This window comes from Lepidothrix coronata, unplaced genomic scaffold (genome assembly GCF_001604755.1).
Source record: "Lepidothrix coronata isolate B3197 unplaced genomic scaffold, Lepidothrix_coronata-1.0 Scaffold19, whole genome shotgun sequence".
Lineage (NCBI taxonomy): Eukaryota > Metazoa > Chordata > Aves > Passeriformes > Pipridae > Lepidothrix > Lepidothrix coronata.
Window position 1 is genome coordinate 1,908,248 of NW_016690199.1, and position 24,835 is coordinate 1,933,082.

The 24,835-nt window shown below is 44.0% G+C and overlaps 2 protein-coding genes across 3 annotated transcripts in view; both read left to right on the top strand.

Annotated features, from left to right (window-relative positions):
• Positions 1–19,096, top strand: part of MTHFD1 (methylenetetrahydrofolate dehydrogenase, cyclohydrolase and formyltetrahydrofolate synthetase 1) — a 41,753-nt gene extending 22,657 nt beyond the window's left edge. For both annotated transcript variants that reach the window (XM_017807521.1, XM_017807520.1), the window contains exons 14-28: positions 1,691–1,798; positions 1,900–1,974; positions 3,713–3,815; positions 4,979–5,055; positions 5,997–6,137; positions 8,988–9,056; positions 9,613–9,724; positions 9,920–10,059; positions 10,503–10,544; positions 11,554–11,654; positions 12,569–12,746; positions 12,985–13,092; positions 13,791–13,943; positions 17,872–17,980; positions 18,156–19,096. In XM_017807521.1, the coding sequence (XP_017663010.1) occupies positions 1,691–1,798; positions 1,900–1,974; positions 3,713–3,815; positions 4,979–5,055; positions 5,997–6,137; positions 8,988–9,056; positions 9,613–9,724; positions 9,920–10,059; positions 10,503–10,544; positions 11,554–11,654; positions 12,569–12,746; positions 12,985–13,092; positions 13,791–13,943; positions 17,872–17,961 (1,497 nt within the window). In that variant the 3' untranslated portion in view covers positions 17,962–17,980; positions 18,156–19,096. The remainder of the gene's footprint in view (positions 1–1,690; positions 1,799–1,899; positions 1,975–3,712; positions 3,816–4,978; positions 5,056–5,996; positions 6,138–8,987; positions 9,057–9,612; positions 9,725–9,919; positions 10,060–10,502; positions 10,545–11,553; positions 11,655–12,568; positions 12,747–12,984; positions 13,093–13,790; positions 13,944–17,871; positions 17,981–18,155) is intronic.
• A 3,087-nt stretch (positions 19,097–22,183) lies between these two features.
• AKAP5 (A-kinase anchoring protein 5) overlaps positions 22,184–24,835 on the top strand; it is a 6,360-nt gene continuing 3,708 nt past the window's right edge. The window contains exons 1-2 of the mRNA XM_017807417.1: positions 22,184–22,475; positions 23,985–24,834. Of these exons, the coding sequence (XP_017662906.1) occupies positions 22,184–22,475; positions 23,985–24,834 (1,142 nt within the window). The remainder of the gene's footprint in view (positions 22,476–23,984; position 24,835) is intronic.

Here is a 24,835-nt window from a genome sequence, read left to right on the forward strand (position 1 = left end):
GAGTAATTGCCTGTAGAATTCTACCTTTGTCTCGTGCACTATAGATTGACACAGGGCAATTTTAGGAAGAAAAGCAGGAATGATCAAAAGGGCTGTTTGTTCTAATTGATGCAGCAAGTCCATAAAAGATAAAAGTGTTAAAGGAGGCAGAATATTGATTTAGTCATGTGCCAAGAACATGTGTCAATGATAGATGTGACAGGAAAAATAATCTCCTCCTCTTTGAGAGTGTTAATAAAGCAAGCCAAAATACTTGACTGCATGCAGCAGTAGGAAACAGGAACCAAACTTTAGGAATCAAACTGGCTGAAACAGCTTTCTTTAATTATGACCTATGTGGAACAAATACACATAGTTTTGTGGGGGTGTTTAAATCAATGCATGTCTCGTAAAATTAAAGTATCTGGAGTCACTAGTTACAGTAATGACCTTGATATGTCATCTAATAATTCTGCATGCAGCTTTAATCCTAGGAAAAAAAATAGTAAGTGAAAAACTTTTGACTTCATACTGCAGAACCAAGGTAATAATAATAGCTTATTGTTGCATTTATGCAGAATGAGACAACAATTAGCATTTACTATTTAGGATTTATAATAAGTGTGTGACTAGCTCTGTGACTTTCAGCAAAAGTAGCAAGGCTTCAACAAAATGCTGTTGTAAAGTTTTCTGTCATATCATCTTTTCTAATGTTTCCTTTTCATCTTTCTCCTTTGCTGCTCTGCTACAGAGGAAAAGGGTTGTTTTGACCACACTTTTTACTCACCTGCCATAATGCAGGTGTGTCATGGAAGCTGTATATCCTAAACTGTTTGACAGTACAGAATCATATTGTTTAAGTTGGAAAAGCTCTCTAAGATCAAATCCAACTGTTAGCCCAGCACTGCCAAGCCTGCCACTAAAACATGTCCCCAAGCACTGTGTCCACATGTCTTTTAAACACTTCCAGGGATGGTGACCCCACCACTTCCCTGGGCAGCCCGTTCCAGTGCTTGACAACTCTTTGTGTGGAGAAATTTTCTTTAATATCCAATCTAGACCCTTCACCAGCTTCACAGCTACAGTGCAGCCAGATAACTCATGTAGGCAAACCCACTCAAACTATCTTTTAATGAGATAGAACTAGGAAAACTACTAGCAGTGTCACTGTGTAGTACAAGTTCTGCCTGTGACACTGTGTTTGGGTGGTTACCTTATGCAGAGCTCTGTGCAACCACAGCTCCACTGCTAGTGCTGCACAAGGTTGGTAGTTCCAGTTTAGCTCAGAGTCCCTTGTGGGAGCAGCAGCAAGTTCAGCTAGTGTATGTGTGAAGCCTGCTGTGCAAATGAGGGAGTCAGAAGGAAGGTGAAGGAGGAGCAATGCAGATGTGCCATACCACGGTCTTATCAAGTGTTAAGGAGCTTCTGAGAACTGTTCTTGTGGAGGGGGAAAAGAAAAAAACAAACAACTTTTTATTTGGGAGCTTTGTTCTAGAAGTTTGTAAAATGACATAAATGTGGGGGAGGCATTTTTCTGTTTTAGAGAAATTCTTTCCTCTCTTCCACATACTTCACTGAGCAATCTCTCCCCCTCCACCCTCACCCACTTTAACAGTACTATTAATACTTCTCTTTCCATCTGTCTACGATGAATTGAAATAAGTGAAAATTGCAGCAGGATGAGGTAACTGATATGTTTTATCTCCTCTAGTTTAACCTTCACCTCACTGGTGACATCCATGCTATCACTGCAGCCAACAACCTGGTCGCTGCTGCTATTGACGCACGTATGTTCCATGAGCTCACTCAGTCTGACCAGGTACAACCCTTTCTTACAATGTATTTGATCCCAGCCCAATTTGATCAGGCTGTTCTGGGTGTGCCAGCAGTGCTAATTAACTACCTGTTTCATTCTGCAAGGCTCTCTACAACCGTTTGGTGCCTTCTGTCAATGGTGTTAGGAAGTTCTCAGACATTCAGATCCGAAGACTACAGGTAAGATCACTGGTTTCTCACTGGTTTCTGGTTCTGTTCCATTTACTCATCTTTTAAATAAGCAGAGGTATGTTACAGAAACCCTCATGTTGTCCACTGGGTCATTCTGCTGGCATTTATTTTTTACATAAAGCGTGCAGAGTAGCAGTGGTAGCACAGAAAACAGTGAGATGCAGCCCCAAGGGGAAGAATCATTGATATAACTCTGTCATATGCTCTGTGAGTAACACGGTGGGAAGAGGCAAAGGGATTAGTGTCCTTTATTAATAGTGTCAATTCAGTGTCCTTAATGCAGTTTAAGAAAGGACTAGAATTGGTTTCTCTACCTTACACACATTTACAGCTAGAGATTAATGGTTCCCATGTGACAGTTATACAGATAATGCAGGACAAAAAAGGGAATTTAGAAAATTCAGCAGAAAGAGAACAGAGAGAATTTTTTTTGTCTTATCCGGATTGAGAAAACAAGGAAAACGTTGCCCACACCTCCTCTCTATAAAAAAGAATTCCCAGTTAGATGAGCAGCCCTGTCATTGAGTGGCAGTCTCTGAGCAGCCCACAGCTCCTCTTATCCTCAGAAATTAAGGACACATGCTAGTTCACATTGACTTCTGAAAAAATGAGGATTAACAGAGGCATAGTTTTGCACTAGGCTTGAACCCTTCAGCTAGGAGCACAGACTGGGCCCTGCTGAGCCCATTTAAAGTACAAGCCTGTTTGCAGAGTATTCAGGCTGGATCAGCTACCAATTTGGAAGTTGGGAGCAATAGCCAGACTACTTAGCAAGCTAAAACTCTGCTATATTAATTGGCTATAATGTCTCAACCATTAGACAACGTGTGGTTTGCTTCTACTGCTGAGCAAGAAGCTATGTCATACTGCTTGGTGTTCCTGACAGACAGCTGAGGGAACTCTACCCTGACCACTCTTCTGGTTATTAAATGTCAAGATGTGACAGGGTGCTAATACTCCAGAAAGATGATATCTTTATTGTTGTTTATTTCTTTTTCTAAATTATATGCTTGAAGGGGAAGAGAACAGACTTTTTTCTTCCCTGCTGTTCTTCAGGGGGAAAATAGACTTGACTGTCTAGTTAATTAAAACAACCTTGCTCGTTCATAAATCAACTGAATCGTTTTCCCCATTCCTAAGCTTGCACTTGTATCAGGCTTCTTCAGATAATTCTTCTCTCAATTAAGCAACTTGGCAAACTGCCCATCCTCTCAGTATGTTCAAGATCGGCTTTCTGGGATGCTGACAGCCTTGTGACTGAATTGTTTAATTCTTCCTTTGTGCTGCTTAACCAGCATGCTGAAAGCAGTGGCTTTAAACACGTACGGCTGTGTGCAGTGACCCCAGGCAAACTAATGAGAAATGGATGTAAGCATGTGAGACTAATGATGAGAACAAGGCGTGTAAGGAGCTGCAGAGCTCTCTCTCTTACTCTTTCTGTAGGTGCCTCGCACAAAGCTTGGTGACAACCTGCCCTAATGGGCTGTATTGTCTGCCTTGCCCTTTACGAGCTGGCCAGCAGCAAGCTCTGCTTCCAGATGCATCCTGATACGGATCATCTTACATTGCTGTGGGGTCTGGGAGAAGGGACATCAAAAAGGCAGCCCTTCCTTATTTCTGAATATGCAGATGCTGCTGCCAAAGCTTCATTGCTGCAGTAAAAGGTTCATTTATGTGAATTTTTTCACCACACCCTTTTTCTTTTATTTATCCTTTCTTCCTGTAGAAACTGGGCATTAACAAAACTGATCCCACAGCTTTGACAAAGGAAGAAATAAATGCATTTGTGAGATTGGACATTGACCCGGGCACCATAACATGGCAAAGAGGTACAAGATACATTAAATGAAAGAATTGTTAAGAAACAAAACCATGTGTCAAAGGAGACATTTGCAAGTACAGCTGAAGTTGTGTTTCCTGGAAAAATAGGAAAGAAGACAGGGCTGGCCTCTGGGATAGATGCCTGAAGCTGGGATCCCATTTCTAAAGGGTCTGACACAGGGGTTTGAATCTGCAGTGAATTCACAAAGATTAAGACTTTGCTAATTGGTGCAAGTTTGTGTTTCTGGATTTGTCAGTCACTGAGCGACTTGAATTTGGCAACTGTAGCCAACAGTCTTTTTACCTGACTGCTCTGTGAGAAAGCAGAGAGTTCTGGTCTGGGATTAAACTCAGTTTTAATCTACCCACTTGCTCTGTTGGGGACTGACAGCAAACGAAGGACAGATTTTTAAAAGGATTTTAAAATACCTGAAGGTGACATCAATCTCTGGTCTGGCAGATTTAATATTTCACTAGCAAAAGAAATTTCAAAATGGACTTTTTTTCTTGAGCTAGACTCCAAGAGTATTGCTTTTTCTTCTTTTTATTAAAATACAGTGTGAAATGTATTATCCAAAATTTGCTTCATAACCTGTAATGAGGCTAAAGTAGTTTGCCTCATGGGACATACTTTACAAAATACTTAGAATATTCCAAGCAGATAGTAAGACACAGCAAATTTAAGCCGCTGCTTGATAGTTTGTGTTTCCAAGGCAATTTGAGTTAATGGAGCTACGTGAAACAATTCTCACTAAATGGTAGTGTCTGACTGTTTTATCACTTAACTTATAAAATGATAATTTTATTTCCCTTTGGCTGTAGTAGTTTCCTGAATTTGCACTGACTAATGATGGTGAAAAATCAATTTGAATAATACTAACAGCTCTGCTCTTCAGAGGAGCTTTGGTCTTGTGGTTAGTGCACACAAAGGGATTTAGACTCCCTCTGGATGCAGTGGCAGGGTCTGATGTGTCTCTGGCTGTCTTAACTTCATTGCTGTTCAGTTTTGGGGAGGAATCATGTTGAGAAGCATTTGCCACTCTTCCGGAGAGGATGGTATCTCAAACCGCTGTCCTCTCTTCATGGATGAACTGGCTGAGTGTTTCTCACAGGGCGTAGATGTGACTTATGACTTGCAATGTGACATCTTATCTCTCTGCATTTCTTGCAGTACTGGATACAAATGACAGGTTCCTTAGGAAAATCACTATTGGACAGTCTCCAACAGAGAAAGGCTTCTCACGAACGGTAATTGCTCCCTTTCCTTGCATAAGTACTTTGAAAAATGTGTTCCTGAGGCAACTTTCTGTAAGTCTGGATATTTTCATCTTTTACCAGTATCTTGTTAAAGAGAAAGCAGAAAGTCCTTTAAACCAAGCAGTTAAATTTGCTATCAGTGCATATTTTATTGTCTGTTCCCTCCTTTCCTGTTCTCTCATGAATATTGGTTTCCCAAACTGGAATGACTGCGGCCTTTCTAAAGATGACACATGGCAATGGCTCATCTTCACCACTGCAGATGCTTTGGGTGGGGTGTATCTGGCCAAAACTAGAGTAGCTTGTCTAGATTCACTGTATAATCAATAGAGTAAAATAGGCAATTGAGCTGTGACTCCCCTCATCCTTACTTACAGTTGCTTAAGTAACTGTCAAATTAATAGTTCAAATGAATTGTGCTCAGAAAAGCCTCTTTCTATTGACTTGAAATGTCCTTAGGGTGCTTAGCTTCCCTAAGATGGAGGTGTCTGCATTATGTCGGATGAATTATACCCTTCATTTCCTATAGAATCTGGGGTTTTTGTTCGGATTTTTTGTCATTTACTGTATTGTTTAGTGATAATCAGATGAGTTAGTAAGCTCAGCCTTCAAAAATATAATTGTTAGTAATGTTAAGTGTTCTTACATGAATCACTAATGTGTGTCCCAGGAGAGACACATAATATCAACGGAAGAAATAGGTTTTACTTAATTTTGCAGTAAAAAAGATCCAGTTTAAAACAGTCAAATTAAATTAATTGTGTTCTGAGAGCAATGCTTTGGATTTCTTGTATATTTGTATATCTGGGGGGGTTTTTTGTCTCTTTTTTGTTACGATGGTGATGATTGGCCTTGTATCAAGAACTTACCAGAGGTAAGAATTGCTGCTGGGGAATCTTGATGAGTTCACATTCTTTATTCATCTCTTGCAGGCTCAGTTTGACATCACTGTAAGCAGTGAAATCATGGCAGTCCTAGCACTGGCTGATGGGCTGGATGATATGAAAAAGCGATTCGGCAGAATGGTCGTAGCCTCCAGCAAGAAAGGACAACCAGTTACAGCAGATGACCTTGTAAGAGTCATGCAGTTATTAACTGCTTCTTCCTACTGCTTCTGAAAGTCTTTGGATTGAAAAGCAGAAAGATGGTTCTGTGCAGAAAAGATCTTGACTCAAAGATGAAATCTCAGTCCCTGCAGTTAATGAAAGTTTTTTGCTTCTGTGTGGCTACCACCTTGTCCAGAGAGTGTGTGTGAGGGTCCTGTGTGATGTCCTGTGATGTGCTGTGTGTCAGGTTGAAGCTGGCACCATAGGAATTATTGGGGAAATACGTGGTGGCTTCTACATAAAAAGCATGTTTATGAATTGGAAGAACTCAAAATGCATCCTGCTGGCCATCCTGTTTCTCAGGCTCCCTGGAGCGAGGAAGACATTGAGCAGGAACAAAGCCTCGTGCAAACTTAATTACAAGACGGTGAAATACCTTGTTCTGGGAGGCTGTGAATGCTGTAAAAGCCAAAGCCTTTGCAAAAAAGTGTGTTCTCCATAGGGCAGCCTTTGATGAGGGACATAAATCCTTTATTTCCATTGCACGAAACGCCGAACGTCACAGCACTGGTGATGCCTGTTACCAGTGTGTAAAGCAGTCCTAGGCAGCAGTTGCAAGTGCAGCACTGACTTGCAGCTGCCCGTACAATAATGATAGTACAGTTTTTGGCATGTTTGTGGAGCATGTCCACTAGCACTTTCCTGAATGGTGCTTCACCGTGGTTTCAAGGGAGTGCCCTGTGCCCCAGACACTTCTTCCAATGAACGTTTTGAAGATGGCAGCCCTGTGTGGAGAAGGGAAGGGGGTTTGAGTCCTCTGTGTGAACTGTACCCCGCCATTTGGCCCCAAGACGGAGAACAGGCTCAGGACTGTTGGACTGATCAATAGATACAGTATTAGTGCTTAGAGCTCTCCTGTATAGCAGATACTTCACAGCCTGCTTTGCAAGAGACAAGGGTATTACAAATTTGCATGATGTGGTGTTAATGAGGTTTGTGCTGCATTTTCTGAATGAACATTTCCAGTGAGAGAGAAGAATCCAGAGGGTGGGTATCCTGACTTGTGTTTCCAGCAAGGTGGACACAACACTAAGGCTTATCCAGCTCTTGCTATCTTGCTGTGGGATTTTTGTTTTCTTGTGTTTTAAGGGTTTTTGTTTCTTTGTTTTACTTCCTCCCAGGATAAAGCTAAGAAACAGCAGATTTGTGGCCTGACTCTGGTCTTGCAGGAAAAGGGCTAGGCTGGGAACCATTTATCTGTAAATCCCTATGTGATACATTTGTTGGGAATGAGGGAGGGCACGTGCCAAAGTTCTATAGGCAGCTTTGAGATTTTAATTCCTACACCTAGCATGCTGCCAGTTTAACCTTAAGTACCCGAGTTCAACCCTTTTTCTGGAAAACAGGAGTCTCCTACTGCCCATCAGCAGTGGAGGCAGATGGTGCATTGGGGTGGGAGTTGATTTGAGTTTTCTGTAGAATCCAGTGATAGAAGTTTTTCATCTCAGGATTTCTTTTTTTTTACTCTTTTTTTTTAATCTAACTATGTTTAATTTTTGTCCATTGAAACTGCAGAATGGGGGTGGTATCAGACCTGTCCAACAGGTTCTCTTGTGTGTTGTATGTTTGCCCTGATGGCAGCCAGTGGCTCGTGTCCTTAGGGCCGTGTTAAGTACTCCTTATGCAAGCAGAAATGTGGTGATTGCAGAGACCAGCCTGGGTCCTTCTGCTGTGATAAAAACAATGTCATGAGTGTGCTACCAGAAAGTGCAAAAAAATCTGGGAAGAAGCGTGGAATCGAAAACTGACAACAGGTTTTTAGAGATGGGATGCATTGAAGTGCTGCTGAGTGACACAGGCCTGAAATGTCGCCATGGAAATCTTGCTCTGTAGTTTTCATTATTCTGGAGATGACTGAAGTTTAAAGCTTATCCATTAAATGTTAAATAAGCTTTCATGTGGCAAGATTGAAACTAATGAAACAAAGCACGGAATGTCTTATAAAAAAATAATCTTTCCTGTAATTGAGTGCTGCAATCCACTTGAAATTGAAAGGAAAGAAAAAGAGATCATGGTTCAAGGTTTTCATCACTGCTGTGAATGTTTGGCTCAGGACTTGCGACAGCAATTTTAGTTATTGCAAGTGCTGGGTAACAGCTGGTTTGATTTCCACTGGACTGTGTCAGTCACAAAGGTGACCACACCCTCATTTTTGTCTTCTCAAAGCATATGGGGATGAAATCATAATCTCTCACTGGAATCAGAGTTCATCAGGGTACGTGGCTGCACCTCAGAGGAAACCTGGGCTCCAGTATTTGTTTTTTGTGTCTGCCTGGTTGTTCTCATGAGCACAAAGGTTCACTTTAAAAGTTATTTTTGCACAGGAGACTTGAGCAGAATGTAGCAGCCTGTTATGACATTTTAAGGCCAGTTTGTAGAGCTGAGGAGCTGAGTTGCTAAAAAGAAGGAAAAAAGTCCAAGACAAATCTGCCTTCAAAACCCAAGAACATTGCTTTGTGCCACTGAATGGGCTACAGTAAACCATATGTACTGAAAAGTTACTCTCTCACTGGTCTTATTTACTAACCTTGCCATAGCATTGAAACAGCAGTTAATTGTTCTTTATGCCTTTGCTACAAAGGGATGGCCCAGCAAGGTCACAGCCAAGAGGCTGCCCCCACCAGAAATCACAGATCCTCTTACAGGAATGTAAAGGTCGTTCTCCTGCCTTGCCCTGATTAGAGGTTGTTCTGTGTAGAGCAACTGCTGGTTCTGGTCCTGAAAGCCCACCAGGACAAAAGCAGAACCTTGACACAACATAGGAACAGTCTCAAGGTCTCGGTACACGTGGAAACTGATTGTCCTTTTTTATTTTAGGGAGTGACTGGAGCTCTGGCTGTCTTGATGAAAGACGCTATTAAGCCAAACCTCATGCAGACTCTAGAGGTGAGCACAGATGATTTGCTGTAAGTGCATTCTCAGAGCCAAGAAACAACTGGTTTATTTCATTCATCACAATCAGCATGGGCCTACTTAGCTTAGAGTTGGAGGTTTACTGTGGTTTCCTGTCTAAGGCTCAGGGCTAGGGGGGGAAGGCTGGCTTCCTTCTGCCTTTGGCATGTGGGATGACCCTGAGGAAATGCACTAAACTTTGCTGTGTCTTTGTTCTGTTGTCTTTAATGTCAGGAAGTGCTTGGGGAATTTAAATGGTGTGGATGAAGGAGAATGACAAAGATTGTAAATTCAAAGTTGCTGGGATTTAACCATCCTTTTCCTAAGCGGATTAATACCTCCACTTGTGCAGATTATAATAATCCTGTTTGCCCTGTAGTCCTTATTGCTGATAACAAATGTCTGATCAGAAGGCTTTAGGATCTGTTTTCTAAAAATGTTTTTCTTTACCTTCAGGTACCTCAGTACTTAGCTCCTGAGATGCTGGAGATTTGTGAAATTGTACTCTGATTTTTCTCTTTCTCTCTCTCCCACATCCCCCCTTTTCTAGGGAACACCAGTGTTTGTTCATGCTGGACCTTTTGCCAATATTGCACATGGGAATTCCTCTGTGTTGGCAGACAAAATAGCACTGAAGCTTGTGGGTAAAGACGGTTTTGTTGGTAAGTGCAAGGAGTGTGGGGTATTTTCTTTGCCATTTGTTTGTTTTGGAGGGAGGGATCCGCCTTTTTTTATCATGAGCGTCTCAGGGCTTTTTTTTTTTGTCTTGGAAGAAGCTTCTGATTTATGTAATCGGAGCATGATTTTTCCACCCAGCAACCTTTCACAAGCTTCTTTTCTTTTATTTCCTACTCCAGTTACAGAAGCAGGATTCGGTGCAGACATAGGCATGGAGAAATTCTTTGATATTAAGTGCCGCTACTCTGGTCTCCGGCCTCACGTGGTAGTGTTGGTTGCTACTGTCCGAGCTCTGAAAATGCACGGAGGAGGGCCTACAGTAAGGACTGGGGAAGGTTTTCCATAGACCTGAGGGGCCGTTCCTGTTGTTCTGATCCAGTCACTTAAAGCCCCGTAGAGTTTGATCCGCTTGAAATTGTCTTGAGATTCAAGTTGTAAAAGGAATCAACGTGTTTCTGTTGCTTGTCAGCGGCTTCACTGCAGTATATTACAGGTTCATACCTGCTTGTTTTGTTTGCCTGTGTGCTGGGGCACTTGTGAAAGTCCCAGAGTCAGTCATCTATTTTATCTGGAGTGCATCCCGCAGTCTTTTATTCTTCCATTTGTTTTTTTCTTACAAAAAAAAAAAAAAAGATCAGCATGGAGTAGAATGTTGTATCTTGATGCCACTTAATATGAATCAATCATATGAATCCATGACATGTTAGATATCATGGATGAAAATCTTATGGGACTCCATTTTTTTTTCCTTTTTTTCCTCAGGTCACTGCTGGGGTACCTTTACCGAAGGAATACACAGAAGAGGTAATCTCAAGGTGTTGTGACAGTTGACCAGCTAATTGTGGTCATGACATCAAGATGTCATGCAGTGCATGCCTGGGTTACTAGTGTGTCGTTTCTTTAGCTGCCATGGAAATGCTTCCTCATACAAGCTGTAATGTTATGGGGTTTTTTAATGATGTCACTTTGGCTCTGCTCTTTCAAATGTTTATTATACTTGATCTAGCCAGTGCTAAGAGCCTTTTTGTTTCTCCTTCACTCATGCAATTGTCTGTGTGCTCCATTTTTCATAGTAATATCTACTCTGTGTCCCCAGCCTTCTCAATATGGAGTAATTGCTTGGTTGAAACACTGTCTGAAAATATTCAGAGTACCTCTCTAATTATGCTCTGTAGTTTTTGGTTTTATCCCCCCCACCTTTGCAAGCAAGAGAGGAAAGTGAACTGAAGTCTCACCTTCTGTCTTTGTGCTTTTAATGGTTTTGTACACTTGGATAATTGGTTGGCTCTCTTTACATTGCTGCAGCTTTTTTACTCGTGGAGGTTCTGCATGGATTATTCTTTGCATAGGAAGGGATGAAATGTCTGAATTTCCAGGAATAGTCTCTGATGCTGCAAAATGTAAATACATGTAAACTGAAAGCTGTTGCCACAGACTTCAAAAGGGTGTAATGAAATTCACTGCTGGTGATATTTAATACATAAAGAGGAATGTGTCAGAGAGGAGACTGAGGCTTTGCTGTGGGGAGTTAATGGGAACAGGTATTAACTTACTAAGAATAACAAAAAGTGGTTTCTCTTACCTTGGCTTGACAGCTGAAACCAGTGATTATTAGAAGTAGTAATTCTTTTTCCTGTATCTATCAGGAGCATGCAGTGGTCTGGACTGTTCAGAAAGCACCACTGGGTACTTGCCTTTGTGGTTTCATTCCTATTTTGACGTTTTTACCATTAGCCGTGGATGTAGTGGATTTCGAATAAAAGTTCCACTGCCCCTGATAAAACAGACTTCCTGCTTGCTGTCTTCTTTACAGAACCTTCAACTGTTGGCAAATGGCTGCAGTAATCTAAACAAGCAAATCCAAAATGCACGGCTGTTTGGTGTCCCAGTAGTTGTGGCTGTCAATGCTTTCAAGTAAGTGAGCTGGGACTTGGGAGTGAGGCATCGGTATAAAATTGTGGCATTTTGTATGTTATGTTTAGCACTAACTCCTGTTTTCAGTTCTGTTGATGTATTGTTTGCAGCATCTTGCATTGTTGGAAGATACTGAATAAGTGGGGGAGGAGCTCTGCTTAGTCATTTCAAATGTATTCCTTTACTTTGAATTAGCCTAGGATTTTATGGCTAGTATCTGCCATCACTTACACCCTGACTGGCCAAATTATTATGGATAGATGTGCCTGTGACTGTGGAATCTAAGCTCATAATAGGTGGTGAGATGCCTGTGTTGTTGACCACACTGTGTTCAGTGATTGGCTGTGTGGAATAATTGTGCCCTGCTAAGGAGCATTTTGGGCTCTGCACGTTGAACTGCACAGGAAATAGAACCTCTGTGTGGTCATTTTACGAGAGCAGAAGGCCTTTGAGCTGGGGTGCTAAAGCTGATGCCAGCTGAAGGGGAGTAGCCAGCTAAGGTTCTTCATGTGAAGTAAATGCATATTGCCCGATCTGGAGGAATGTTGGCTTTTAGCTTGTTGTGTGCCCACGATACAGCACACCTGAGCATCTCTAAATCTGCAGTACTAACACCTTTTTGGGTTTGCTTGTGAAAACTGGAAAGCAGAACAGAAATGGCAGAAGGTCTGGAATGCTGCTCTGTCAGAAGTCATGGATCTCTGCATGTAGTTCCAGAGCTACTTGTTGCTGTGTGTTCCTCCATGGAGTAGCCTCCTTCACCAGGGTAGAGAAGACTGTGATGGATAGCCCATGAGCAGCTGCCTGATGGCAGGGTTCTGTGATTTCTTTGGACAGGTTTTGGATCTTGTCAGGAACAGTTAATTTACTGTGTGTGCATTCTGGTACAAACATGCAGATTTTTCTCCTTACAGGACGGATACAAAGGCTGAACTGGCCCTTGTAGTACAGAAGGCGAAGGAGGCAGGAGCGTTCGATGCTGTAGAGTGCACTCACTGGGCAGAGGGAGGGAAAGGAGCGCTGGCACTGGCCCGAGCTGTTCAGAGAGCATCCCAGGCACCCAGCAACTTCAGGTTCCTCTATAACCTGGAGGTAGGAACTTGCAGTATTACAGAGAGTTAGTTCTTGTTGTGTTGACGAACCAGTGAAATACTGAAACCTGTGAAAACCCTCAAATTACTGTATAGCTTTGTTCTACAGCAGGTGGGATAAAGTCTGACGTCTGCAGTTGGGCACTGCACAACACATATAAGGGGTGTGAAGCTGCTGTGATGCTGCAGGTCTTTGTAGTTTGGCCACACTGACTTGCCTGTATTTTTTTTTTTCCTAGCTCCCTGTTGTAGATAAGATCAGGCTTATTGCCCAGCAGGTCTACGGGGCAAGAGACATTGAGCTACTTCCAGAAGCACAGGAGAAAGTCACCATCTACACTAAGCAAGTGAGTTTTCTACATCATCTGATAGCAGTGGTGCTTTCTGGTTGCTGTGTCGCTTTTACTCTTCTCTAGCATGACATCCTTGTGGTTTTACCTGCTTCTGCATTGTTGAAGGTCTGTGAAGAGAAGACAGTGTGTGAACTGGCCATTTGCTGGTTACAGGGTGTTCAAATAATTTTGCTTTTGCAGTTCATTTACTACTGCCTTATATAGTTTCTTGCTTTCATGCTTCTTGTATGTTCCTTTACAAGCCTATCAAAACCCCATAGGAATGTAATTGCCACTTCCTCATGACCTGCAATTATATTGACCAAACATTTCTAATTAACTGACCTCAGCTGAACAAAACCTTAACTCTGAGCTGTTTAATGTTTTGGGAAGAGAGTAGAAAGTATGTTGGCTATTGAGGTTGTATATCTAACACTTCTATAGTGTTTTCCTCACTGGATATGCTGGGGACCATAGTGGTTCTTTCTTAAGTACTTAGTGGGGGACACAGACTTTGACAGAGAAGGAATGGGAATGCAGAATGGTCAGTGGATCTGACAGGCTGTGGGTGAAGCAGTTGGTGAGGAGTGAAATGTCCTGATAAAATGTCTGATGTCTGCAGAGAATGGCAGAATAGAGCAATTACATTTGGGTACAGGAAAATTACTGGTTTTTTCACACTAATTTCTCTTCTTTTCCCTCTCTTTTCCCAGGGATTTGGAAACCTGCCAATCTGCATGGCTAAAACTCACCTATCGTTGTCTCATGACCCTGAACAAAAAGGAGCACCTACAGGTTTTGTTCTGCCGATCCGAGACATTCGGGCCAGTGTTGGAGCTGGATTCCTGTATCCACTGGTGGGAACGGTATGTGATTGGGTGAACCCTCAACTGGGGTGAGGGGAAAAAACTTGATTCCAGTAATCAGTTACTCTTAAGTATCTTAAATTAGGAGAGTCATTTTCACTTTGAGTTGGTGTTTTAGCAGTCCAGTGTATTAGATGCCTTAAGTTTTTTCCCCTGGTGTATCCCTCAGGTCCCACATCTCTCTCTTTGTAGATTTTGAGAAGAGAATGAACTCTGTAGTTAGTGAATTCTAGGAACAGCATCTGGCAGAGGGCATGGGAAAAATCCTTGGCCCACCTGATTGCCACTGGACTTTGCATTCCTGATGAAAGCACTTTGCAGTACTGCAGGTGAGCTCTGCGTGCACCTGTGGATCAGGGTAGAACAAGGCAACTCCTCCAAAGCCTTCAAAGCAAACAGCTTTGGATGAGACACCTCCAAAGAGAAGCTGACCTGTGCTATTAATCATTTATCAGGCTCCCCTCCCATTTGGTTCTCATGGTTTTGCTGACCATCTGTTTGCTGTTCAGCATGAATTCCAACAATTCATTTCACTGTGCCCTTGAGTTTTTAGTTTCTGTTCTTTGACGTGATTGGCATAATGTCAGCTGAGAGGGGAGACAGTAGCAACAATGGAAACAGGATCCTGGAACAGCTTTGATATAGCAGAAAGAGGAGCCACCTGCAAAATGAACTCAAGTTCAGGTTTGCATCCATAGACAAAAAACATTAGGATGAAAGGATCTGCTGGAAATCTTACCTGGGGAATCTGTTCTGGCAGATGTTAAGTAACTAGTGAGAGTATTTTAGGGGATGAGGCAGTTGGAGCAAGCAGCTCTGCCTTTTTGTTGTTTTTTGGGCCTGAAGCTTTTTCTGAAGTCCTAATGGCAACATATTTATTATAATAGACTTTCAAAAGCATTAGGGGTGCATGACTCAGATGATGAAATTTGCTGATTTAAGAGTTGGAGCCGCTCTTCCTTTAAATGCTTGCTAGAGCCAAATATTGGGTACCTTTTCTTTTAACTCCTTAATAATGGTAGGTAAGGGTTTCCAGATTACCCAACATAAATACAATAACCTCATCCTGATGGAAGTCTGGCTCCTCCATATTCTAAAGACTAATGTGTGTTTTGGGATAGAATGAAAGATAACATGCCTTTTGCTGTTATAAATGGCATTTTTTGCAAGCCAAGATTTAATCCAAACAATGATTTATTTTTATTATTTATTGCATAAGCATTGGAGAAGGAAAGGGTAGACTGCATTAATGAGCTACACAAGAGAGAGATGTTTTTAGACAACATTTTGGCTCTTTTTCTGATGTCTTCGGTTTCTATGGAGTTGGACTTTTTCCTTTCTGCTCCTTTCCCAGTTTCCTAATGTTTTCTTGGCTATGTGGTAAATCATGGTGTTAATTCTGCTAGAGTTAACAGTAGGTCTTCTGGTTAGGAATATGATCACTCTTCTGTGGTGTCTACAAACCCAGGGAATGGATGTCCTTTCGAGAAGCAATCCAGAGCATTTTGAATCAGATCACTATTTTAAACCCATTCAGCAGGGGATGTGTTAGCCTCAGAGTAAATTTTTGGCAGCAGCCATTGAACTGAGAGCTGAAAATGCAACAAATATGTAGCCCTGTGCAGAAGCTTTTGGGGTAAATATGAGGTGAAATTAATCACCAGTGTGTGCATACTCTTGTTATCTGAAGTCATCACAAAGGATGTCACATTTTATTTTTTTCTCAGGTTCTGAGTTTTTGGTTTTTCCCTTTCTGGCTCAGAGTTGAAACTATTGTCCTTCAATGAAATACTTTGAGATTTTAAAGTAAATATAATTTCAAAGGTTATCTAGATTTGAAGTGAAAATAAAAGAAATCATTGGACTCAGATTTGTTGGGCTCTTTTTCTGGAGCTGCTGCTGAATTGAAGTCAAATCCTCTATTCAACTATTTTTTTAGTTTCTAAATGGCAATTTTTTTGTAAGTTACACAAGAGCAATAAATAATACATGTTTAGTTGGTATTAGTTTTATTTGCAATCTTGCAAGGGGTTTGATGATAGTCATGTGGGCTAATTTTTCATGTAAGTAAATAGTGTGAATTCTTTTTGAGCACATGTGGTATTAAAGGGGATGAGGATAATGGAGGAGAAGTTCATTAGTTCAGCTTTGAAAATAACTGAGTGCATTAAGCATTGTAGATACTTGTACAGAAAATTAGTAGCCTGGATGGAAATTACTCTGTACTGCATGAAAATCTGGGGTTTAAGCAGACTGCCTTTAAGTAAGCAGAGTAGCCACTGTGGATGAAAAGAAAGGAGGAAAAATTGACTGTTCATTTCAAAATAGAAAGTGCAAGAAATGGCAAAGTCAGGCACATCTACAGCACCTCCTACTCTGTTGAATGTCACTCTCTCAGCTCATGCTGTGGCCCTCTGAATCTGGAGGTGGAGAACTGCAAAGCTCCATGACTCTTCAGTGATACATAAATAAATAGGAAATTTCTTGCTCTGCACGACCAGATACTGGCAGGTGAGAACAGGAAAACCCCTCCGGGCACTTTGAACCTCTTAACACCTTCCTGAGAGGTTTTTGAGGGCAAAATATTCATACAGCTAAGCACAAAAATGAGGATTGAGGGTCCTCTCCGTGGCCCCCCGGTCTCTCTCTGGGAAGGCAGTAGCTCTGACACAAAGCAGGCGCAGCCCTAGAATTCATTAGAAAGAGGAGACCTGAAGTGAGTTTTGCCTCTGCATAAGCCGTGAAAGACCTGCAGTGGTGCTGGACCTGTGGGACTGGAGTTAGCACTTGTCAACAGCTTAGGAAAATGGGCTGGAACTCCAAAAGCTCCCCAGACAGTTTTGAGAACAGCAGAAAAAGCCTCACCAGCAGAGCTTTGCCTCCTTTGCTGCTTAGCTTATGATCAAAAGGAAGATGGGGAGGTAATTTGATTAGCGTGCAAAATACTTGCTCAGGGAGAAAATACCAGGTTGCCAAAGAGATCTTTAATCTAATGGAGACAGGCATAACAATACTGACTGTGAAAGCTGAGGCTGGGTGATGCAGATAGAAAATGAGACCTTTCAAGGTCTCCCTTTTTTATTACAGCAGTTAATGACCACTGACACAAACTACCAAACATGGGCACAAGTTGTCCACTTTTGTAGAGCATCCATGTCTAGCCTGTGTGTGCTGCTGGGCTAAATGCTGAGTTAGGGAAGGGGAAATGTTCTCAGCTGCATGAATAAATCAGGCCAAGTGTAGTTCCTGCCAGCCTTGCATTCTGCATCCCTGAGACTGGGTGCTCGGCAGTGGGACAAGCGAAGAGGACTGGCCTGAGGCAGGCCCAGTGCTGGCAGCTGCTCTGTGAGCTCTGCCACTGCACAGCCCTCCTGAAAATGTTCCAGTCAGGAGAACGGACCTCTTCATCTCTTCCTAAGCTTTATCCCAGTTTAGAAAAAACAAAACAAACCCCAAACTGATTCAACTCTCAACAGTAATTATTCCTAATTATTTAACACTTCTAGTTCTAGACTCTTTAAGAGTTCTAATCAAGTCAGGCTTTACAGTTGGCAAAGTTGTATTAAAACATGTATCCTCACTTTGGTACCCAGAAAACTGCCACAAGTAATTATCTCACCACAGCGAAGTCCATGAACGCTCCTCTAGCAGTGACCTGGTCAGCTGGTTATCAAAGTACTTTGCCAAATCTTGGGCTCAGTCACTGGCAGCTGCGGAAACCAAACTGAATCCTCATTATAAAAGGGAAAAACCTCAGATCTATCTACTTATCCAGGAGTTCCTGGTTCTCACAGCGTGCTTCAAAAGGGTCCCTGACCAGCATCCTGCTGGTCTGTTCCTGTGCAAGGTTGTTGCCATCGTAGTCTTCAGTATCTTGGGCACAAAATGATACTGCTGCCATTTTAACATTCTCTCTCTTCTTGTCCAGATGAGCACTATGCCAGGACTTCCTACAAGACCCTGTTTCTATGATATAGACTTGGACCCAGTGTCAGGAGGAGTAAATGGGCTCTTCTGAAAGGAATAATTAACCAAAGGTAGGTGCCTTCTTGAAGGCTTTCAATATTTGGGCTTTATTTCTCATCTTGAGATAATGGAGTTAAGCCAATCCTATATTATGCCATATGTCTCCAAATGACATTTGATTATAATTCAGCCTGAAAGTTGCCTGCAGTAGTATATAATAGTAATTAAATTTATTTTTGTTTTTAGCTCCCAGAAGAACACCTGATGAATCATGTAAATGGAACTTGTGCCCTGATCTTTTTTTTTAAGTCAGAACAAGATATGACTGAGAATGTAGTGAAAGAACTGACTGGAAGGAGGAGTGCTGAAGAATCAACCACTAACTTTTAATCTGTAATAATTTTTGTACTGCTGCATTCCAAGCTAGTCCACACTGAGCATATAAACCACACTTCCTCTACAGACCTCCTGCTTCTAAACTGTAGCTGAAGCAGAATACAGAAGCTTGGGTTTAGTGACCTCTTTTGATTCAGTGACATGATTTTAATAATTAAAAATCCTAAAGCTGGAGCTCTTTGAAACAGTCTTGGGACTTAATTGTCTTAACCATAGGGGTTTTGTAGCATATATTATCTTTGAAAGCCTTGTACACTGCCGTTTCCCATTTGCCATCCTGAGTTCTCTGTTCCACTTCTCGCACTGAGGGGGAAACCGCTGTGCTCTGAAACTGCGCCAATGTCATTTAAAAGAGGGAGCGGGGAGGAATCCCCTTCGCTCCTCATCTCTCTCCAGAAGTGCTTGCCCTGCCTTCTGCTATGAATCATTCCTGCAGGCACCTGAGCCATGTCAGATTTCCCTGTTAGAAAGCCCAGCTGTGACTACTATATTTTACTGCTAATGGAATGAAACCTCTGGATATCAGAGGTGAAGGGACTGGATCTCTGGCCCATAACTGTGGCTGTACCAACTGTGTCTTTTGCCGCATTTTATGCTCAACAATAAGTGCAGTTACACCACTGACAAGCCTTTTTTCCAAAGGTACCTTTTTGGTGAAGAGAGACAATGCAAATAGTGATCAAGTGAGCGGTAGCAGGTTTTGTCCACAGGCCAAAAATCATTTTGTAACATGAAGATAGTGTTGCTACTGATTTTTTTAAACTAATACGAATAAACTGGCAAATACTTCACTTTTTGGGGTTTTAATGTATGCATTGAGATTACTGAATTAGAACTTATTTCTGTGATTAACTGCACAGAAGCAGCAATCCTTGTATTGACAAGTAGGAGTGATTATTGCAGTAATAAGTTGCCTGCAATGCACCAGGGTGTGTGTGCATTTAATCTGGTTTCCTTCCCTAGATGATGTATGTCATCTGTAGGAAATAAACTACCTGAATTATTCGGTGAATTTGATGTACTTGCAGCTGACTGCAGAATATCTGAATTAAAACTTGTGAGGCCCATCTGCTTGTATCAGAACTGAATCTAAAAACATTCTGATTTTGGTGAGAACTGGGAGGATCAGGATGTAGGTGTGCACCAATGCAGGGGAGCATCTGTAGTACACAGGTATTGTGTGTGTGTGTGTATGGAGAGAGAGATTATATCTCTTCAGTTATTCAGGAGGAGAGAATAATTATACAAAAGTTACCTGGTTGTGACACAGGCAGACAGAACAGTTTAAATAGTCGTAACAGCATTTGAGATGCATTCACAGCCTCCTAAAATCTTCCTTTTGATAGTGTTCAGCTGAGGATTTATTGGCAGCCAAGTCTGCACAGCACACTCAGGGCCCTTGCAGGGGGTTGAAAGGGTTGTTCCCCCATGGCTGCCCCAGCCCCCTGCCTGGGTGACGGGGCCTCTTCACCTGCAGCTCCTCGGCTGAGCCTTCCCTTCCAAGCAGGTTGCCAGAGTGGATGCTGCCAAGTCTGCTGTCAGTTCCTACATTTAATCTTCCTGCTACACTGCTTTTCTGCAAGTGCTCTGTGTTCCACCTTCATTTTATGCTTATGAAAGATGGGATAAGTGCAAATTTATGCGAAGATTAGCCTCATTTTAGTTTAGCATGAGATCACAGCCATGTGCTTGAGAGAGATGGTTCAAGAGGTTGCTAGTCCACCTCCTGCAGTGAGGCACAGCCCCGGATCAGGCAGGAGCTGTTTGAGGGTTGGCTACGCACAGCAGGACTGGTGGCAACAAGGCATGAGGGCCAAAAAATAGCCCCGAGGGCAAAAAAATCGCCCTGAGCATTTCCAGAGGGGAATGTTTTCTAACCTGCACTTTCAATCCCTTGGGATGTGATCTCTCCTCTCCCAGGTCTTGGTCTTGCAGAGACGATACATAAATAGGTTGTTTTTTTAACTCTCTCCTTTGCAGCTAAGCATGCCAGCTAGGTCTTGTCCTTTCAAATAGGACACAGAGGACACTTAATTTTTTCTAACTAAATACTGGAAGGTTGTCTTTTCCTCCTGTTGCCTAGAGAAAAAACTAATTATGTACGAATTTGTTCTCTGTGGACTATTTGTGGGCCCAGAGCCCTTGGTTGGTGTTATGACCATCCGTCCCCTGAGCTGTGCTGTAATGAGAGTCCTGCATCACGTCATGTAAGAAGTAACACAGATTTATTTTCTGGAGTAGTGCAAGTGGCAAAAGGGGAGATTGTTGCTCGGTTGGCTTGTTGCACGTCACCAGCACTTGTAGGCCCAGAAAGAAAACTGGCTCCAGCTGGGTCAGGAACTTTTTCTGACCAGATCCCAGGCTTGCCGCAGACCCTTTTATTTATTTCCCTTGGACCACAGCCTGTGGTGTCACCATCTGCCCCTGGAGCATCAGGAATAATTGAATTCCATGTGAAGTGTTCCCAAAATGGAGTTGATGGGAGCTTGCCTCCATCACACCACCCCTGAGGCAGTGCACACATTCCCCATCCTCACATTATCCACCCTCCTTCCTGCTGCATCCTCCCCTCCCTCCTGCCTCCGACTGCAAGGAGGGAAAAGCTCCTCACGCTGAGGGGCCTCGCTTGGCTTTAATGCAGAAGTGGATTGTAATTAGAACCCACCGCCCACGCCGGGGGAGAAGCCGTTTCCAAATGAAGTTTATTATCCTGAGTGAATGCAAGCAAACACATCTCACAGGGGAGCTTTTAAAAAGGCAATTCCTCATGATGCTTAATGCGCTTTTCTGCCCTCCTGGCTGACATTTCAGCCCATCGAACCCATTTTGTGCCTTTTTTCCCGTGAAGAAGCCAAAGAGGGGGGAGGCCATGTGTATTTTTCTAAGCCTGGCCTACACTGGAAGCCACTTGCAGGTTCAAAGTGCTGCTTTGCCCAGTTGCTTATGTGCAAACACGCTGTGAAGCAGTTAATGTCTGCAAAACCTCTGTGGGCGTCAGTCAGCTCCCCGTGGAGATGAATGGGGACGTTCAGGCATCTCAACTATAGTTTCCTGTAGTTCATCAGCTGCACTTGGTAGTCCTTTCTCCAGAGGCTCTCCCATCAATCATAACAGCTGGAGACATGATTTTTTTTAAAGTCAGATCTCAGCTGCTTTGGACAGAAAAAAAGCTTATATGAAAGAGGCACTTCCTCTGGTATTCTGGGCAGGGAGTAGTTTAAAGCCAAGAGCTGGCTGTCCTTACCTCCACCTCCGAAGGTGTAGCTCCTGCAGCACCCCCAGCAGTGTGTGCTAAAAGCTGTGTGGGTTTCAGGTGGGACCCGAAAAACAGCTGCCAAGAGCAAGACCCCCTGCCCTCCTTCCCACACCGCCAGGCAAACGGCAGTGGTCCCTCCTCCCTGCGTGGTGTACACCCGTCTCCCTTCCCGTGCATTGGGATCTACAAACCACAGCTCGATTCCTAGGAAGACCTTTGCCTCGAGTTGTATTCGTGGTTTTCGTGTCTGCTGCCGCTGTGCGCAGCCTGGGAGGGGACGAAAGGTTACTCTGCCAGCGGGAGAGGGATGCTGCCTTTCCAGAAGGGAAGGATGCCGCCCGCCAGAAGAGCGGTGCTATCCCGCTACAGGGAGGGACGCTCACAAGGGAGGGATGCTGATCAGCGAACAGGGAGAGATGCTCTCCCGTAGGAGGAAGGAGGCTGCGAGCAGGTGCCGGCGGAGCCGGGCCGGGGCGGGGGGCGGGCCGGGGGCTGGCGGCGGGGGGCGGGGCTGCCGGCAGCGCCCTCCCCGCCGGCCCGGGGGGCGCGGCTGCGGCGGAGGCGGCGGCGGCGGCAGCGCAGCCGCGCGGAGCGGAGCCGGGATGGGCCGGGATGAGCCGGGATGGGCCGGGATGCAGGTGAGGGCGCGGGGGGCGCGGGGGTGGCACCGCCTCGGGGGGACCCGCGGGGGCGGCGACACGCGTGGGGTTCCCGGGCCGCCGCTGCGGGCGCTGCCCGAGGAGTCCCCCCGTGCCCATCCCTTCGGAGGGGTCCGGCTTTGAGGGTTCCCTTTGCCCAGGGCGGGGGAGCGGCGGTGCCGGGCGGCTCCTGCTCCGCACCCGCGAACGCCCCCAAAACTTCCCGGGCGCGGGGGCGGCGGAGCCGGGCTGCGCTCGGGGCACCGGGAGCTGCGGGTGCGCGCTCGCACGGCTCTGACAGCTCCGCTCGTTCTCCCCTAAAATATTATAATTAAAATAATAGTAATAATAATTATAATAATTGTAAAACCCCAAATGTGCTGCGGGGGAAGCGCGCCCCGGAGCCTCCCTTAAATCACCCTACTCCTGAAAAGCAGAGCGCAGAATGCCGTGAAAAGCCCTGCCCGGAGCCCCCGAGCCCATCCTGCAGAAGTTGTTTGCGGTAACACATTTTTGCATCTTTCCATCCCAAAACGTTTTGAAGATGTTTCGAGGCAGCGGGTTTTTTTCCTTTTTTTTTTTTTTATTTTTTCCCTTTTTTCTTTTTCTTTTTTTTTTCAAGGGTGACACACATCTTACAACATCACCTCTTTGATGAGCACACGCGGTGTTAATTGAGGTTGCTATGGGAGGCATGCACGTAGTATAAATAAGCTCCCTTCTTGCCATGTGATTTGGCTTTTGTATTCCACAAGCCTCCTTTTTGTATTCTCTGTTTTTGCATATTGTCATATGGTGCATTAAAGATAAAAATATCTGCTGTCTCAGGGTGTAATTTCCCTAGCTGGAACTATGAGTGCATATGGAGCAGTGGGGAAAAGATTTAGCAAACCATAGGAAAAATATATATGTGTGTGCATGTGTAATATGTATTCACCATAATATGGGAAGTTATATAAAAAAGTCCCCTTTTACCACATAAAATAGCCAAGTAGTACTTTCTGTGGTGGAACATCACTGGGTTGACATCTTGTGGCCTAATTTTGCCTTCGGATATTGATGCTAATTAGTGGAAGTAAACTGCTATAGTGCATTCAGTCTGCCTCCCAAAATGAAATATTTAGAGAAAAAAAGTTTTCAATATATTTTTTTAATTGCTCTACAGGTCTTATCATTTGTTTGTTGTGTTCCAGGTAAAAGGTGAAGCCTCGGTCATGCTTCACAGCAAACTTCATGTAACCTCTGAGGGGAACTGAAGCAGAAAGCAAAGCCAAGGCAACGCAGCATCTGACCTTGTCACTGGGGGGCAGAAAACAGCCACTGGTTCCACTGGTGCTTCAATCAAGCTCCCTTGTGCAATGTGGAATTGCAGAGAGCTCACAAAGTGCAAGTTCTTTCCAGGTCCGTGGGGTGAATAAAAATTGTTAACTCTTGGCTTGATTTGTCATCCTTTGGGGGAAAAAAGAAAGTATGTCAGACTGGCCATTATATAGTCACTGCTGTTAGATCGAGCACAACTTAGAGTGGCTTTATTCCGGAGATGAGAGTGACTGTGGCCAGCAAAGCCAAGGAGAAGCCTGTTCAACACCACGTCTGCCCAAGATTCCTTGGAGAGGTGATCAAGTGAGTAATAAGACGAAGTGGGAGTTATAAAGCAGATGCCATTGCTCCAGCAGAACTTCTTTTCACTGCCACATCCGCTCGTTACAAAGCAACTAACGTTATTTGGAGAACTATTTGAGGAAAAAATGCACTTTGAGCATCTCTGCAGTTCTTGTGTCTGAGGCATCAATCAAGAAAATCGCTACTACAACGCAGACAAAGGAGGAGTGAATGTGGTGAGGGCAGCTAAGGAAATTCAAATGGAGAACCCAAAGGAGGTAGAGACTCCCAGCACAGGGGCGACGTGCTCCCCGCCAGAGGAACAAGCAGAAAAACCCTCCATGCTCTGTTTTAAGAAGCGGAAGAAGCCCTGTAAGAAGGGGCTGACTGTGAAGGATGCGTGTGAAGGAGCCTCAGAGGAGAAAAGCCAGTGTGTCAGTGCCGACCAAGGGGAGGCAAAAGTTTCCAGTCCATCACAGTCCTCCAAAGGAGCCTGGGCAGCCATCAAAAACCTCGCGAGGCCTCGGAGAAGGCAGAAATCCTCCTCACGGAAGAAGGTGCCCTCTGATTCCCAAGTGCAGCTGGAGGTGGATGCTGAGGAGAGCTGTGCACAAGACCTCCCGAAGAAACGGGAGAGCTCTGGGGTGAAGATGCCCTGCGTGCGGTTCTCCAGAAGCAAGAAAAAACCCAGCCCCTCGGAAGCAGTGGAGGAGTCGGACGGCAGTGTTCAAGCAAACGAAGTGGTGGGTGTTTTGAACAAAGCCAGTGAAGAGCCAGAGAATTTGGCCCCAACGGACAAATCTGAATCCTTCAGCCCAGTCTCTGCAGAGGAGGGCCAGGCTGCAGTGAAAGAGGACCAGGTTACAGTGAAGGAAGACCAGGCTGCAGTGAAAGAGGATGAGGCTGCAGTGAAAGAGGACCAGGCTGCAGTGAAGGAGGACCAGGCTGAAGTGAAGGAGGACCAGGCTGCAGTGAAGGAGGACCAGGCTGCAGTGAAGGAGGACCAGGCTGCAGTGAAGGAGGACCAGGCTGCA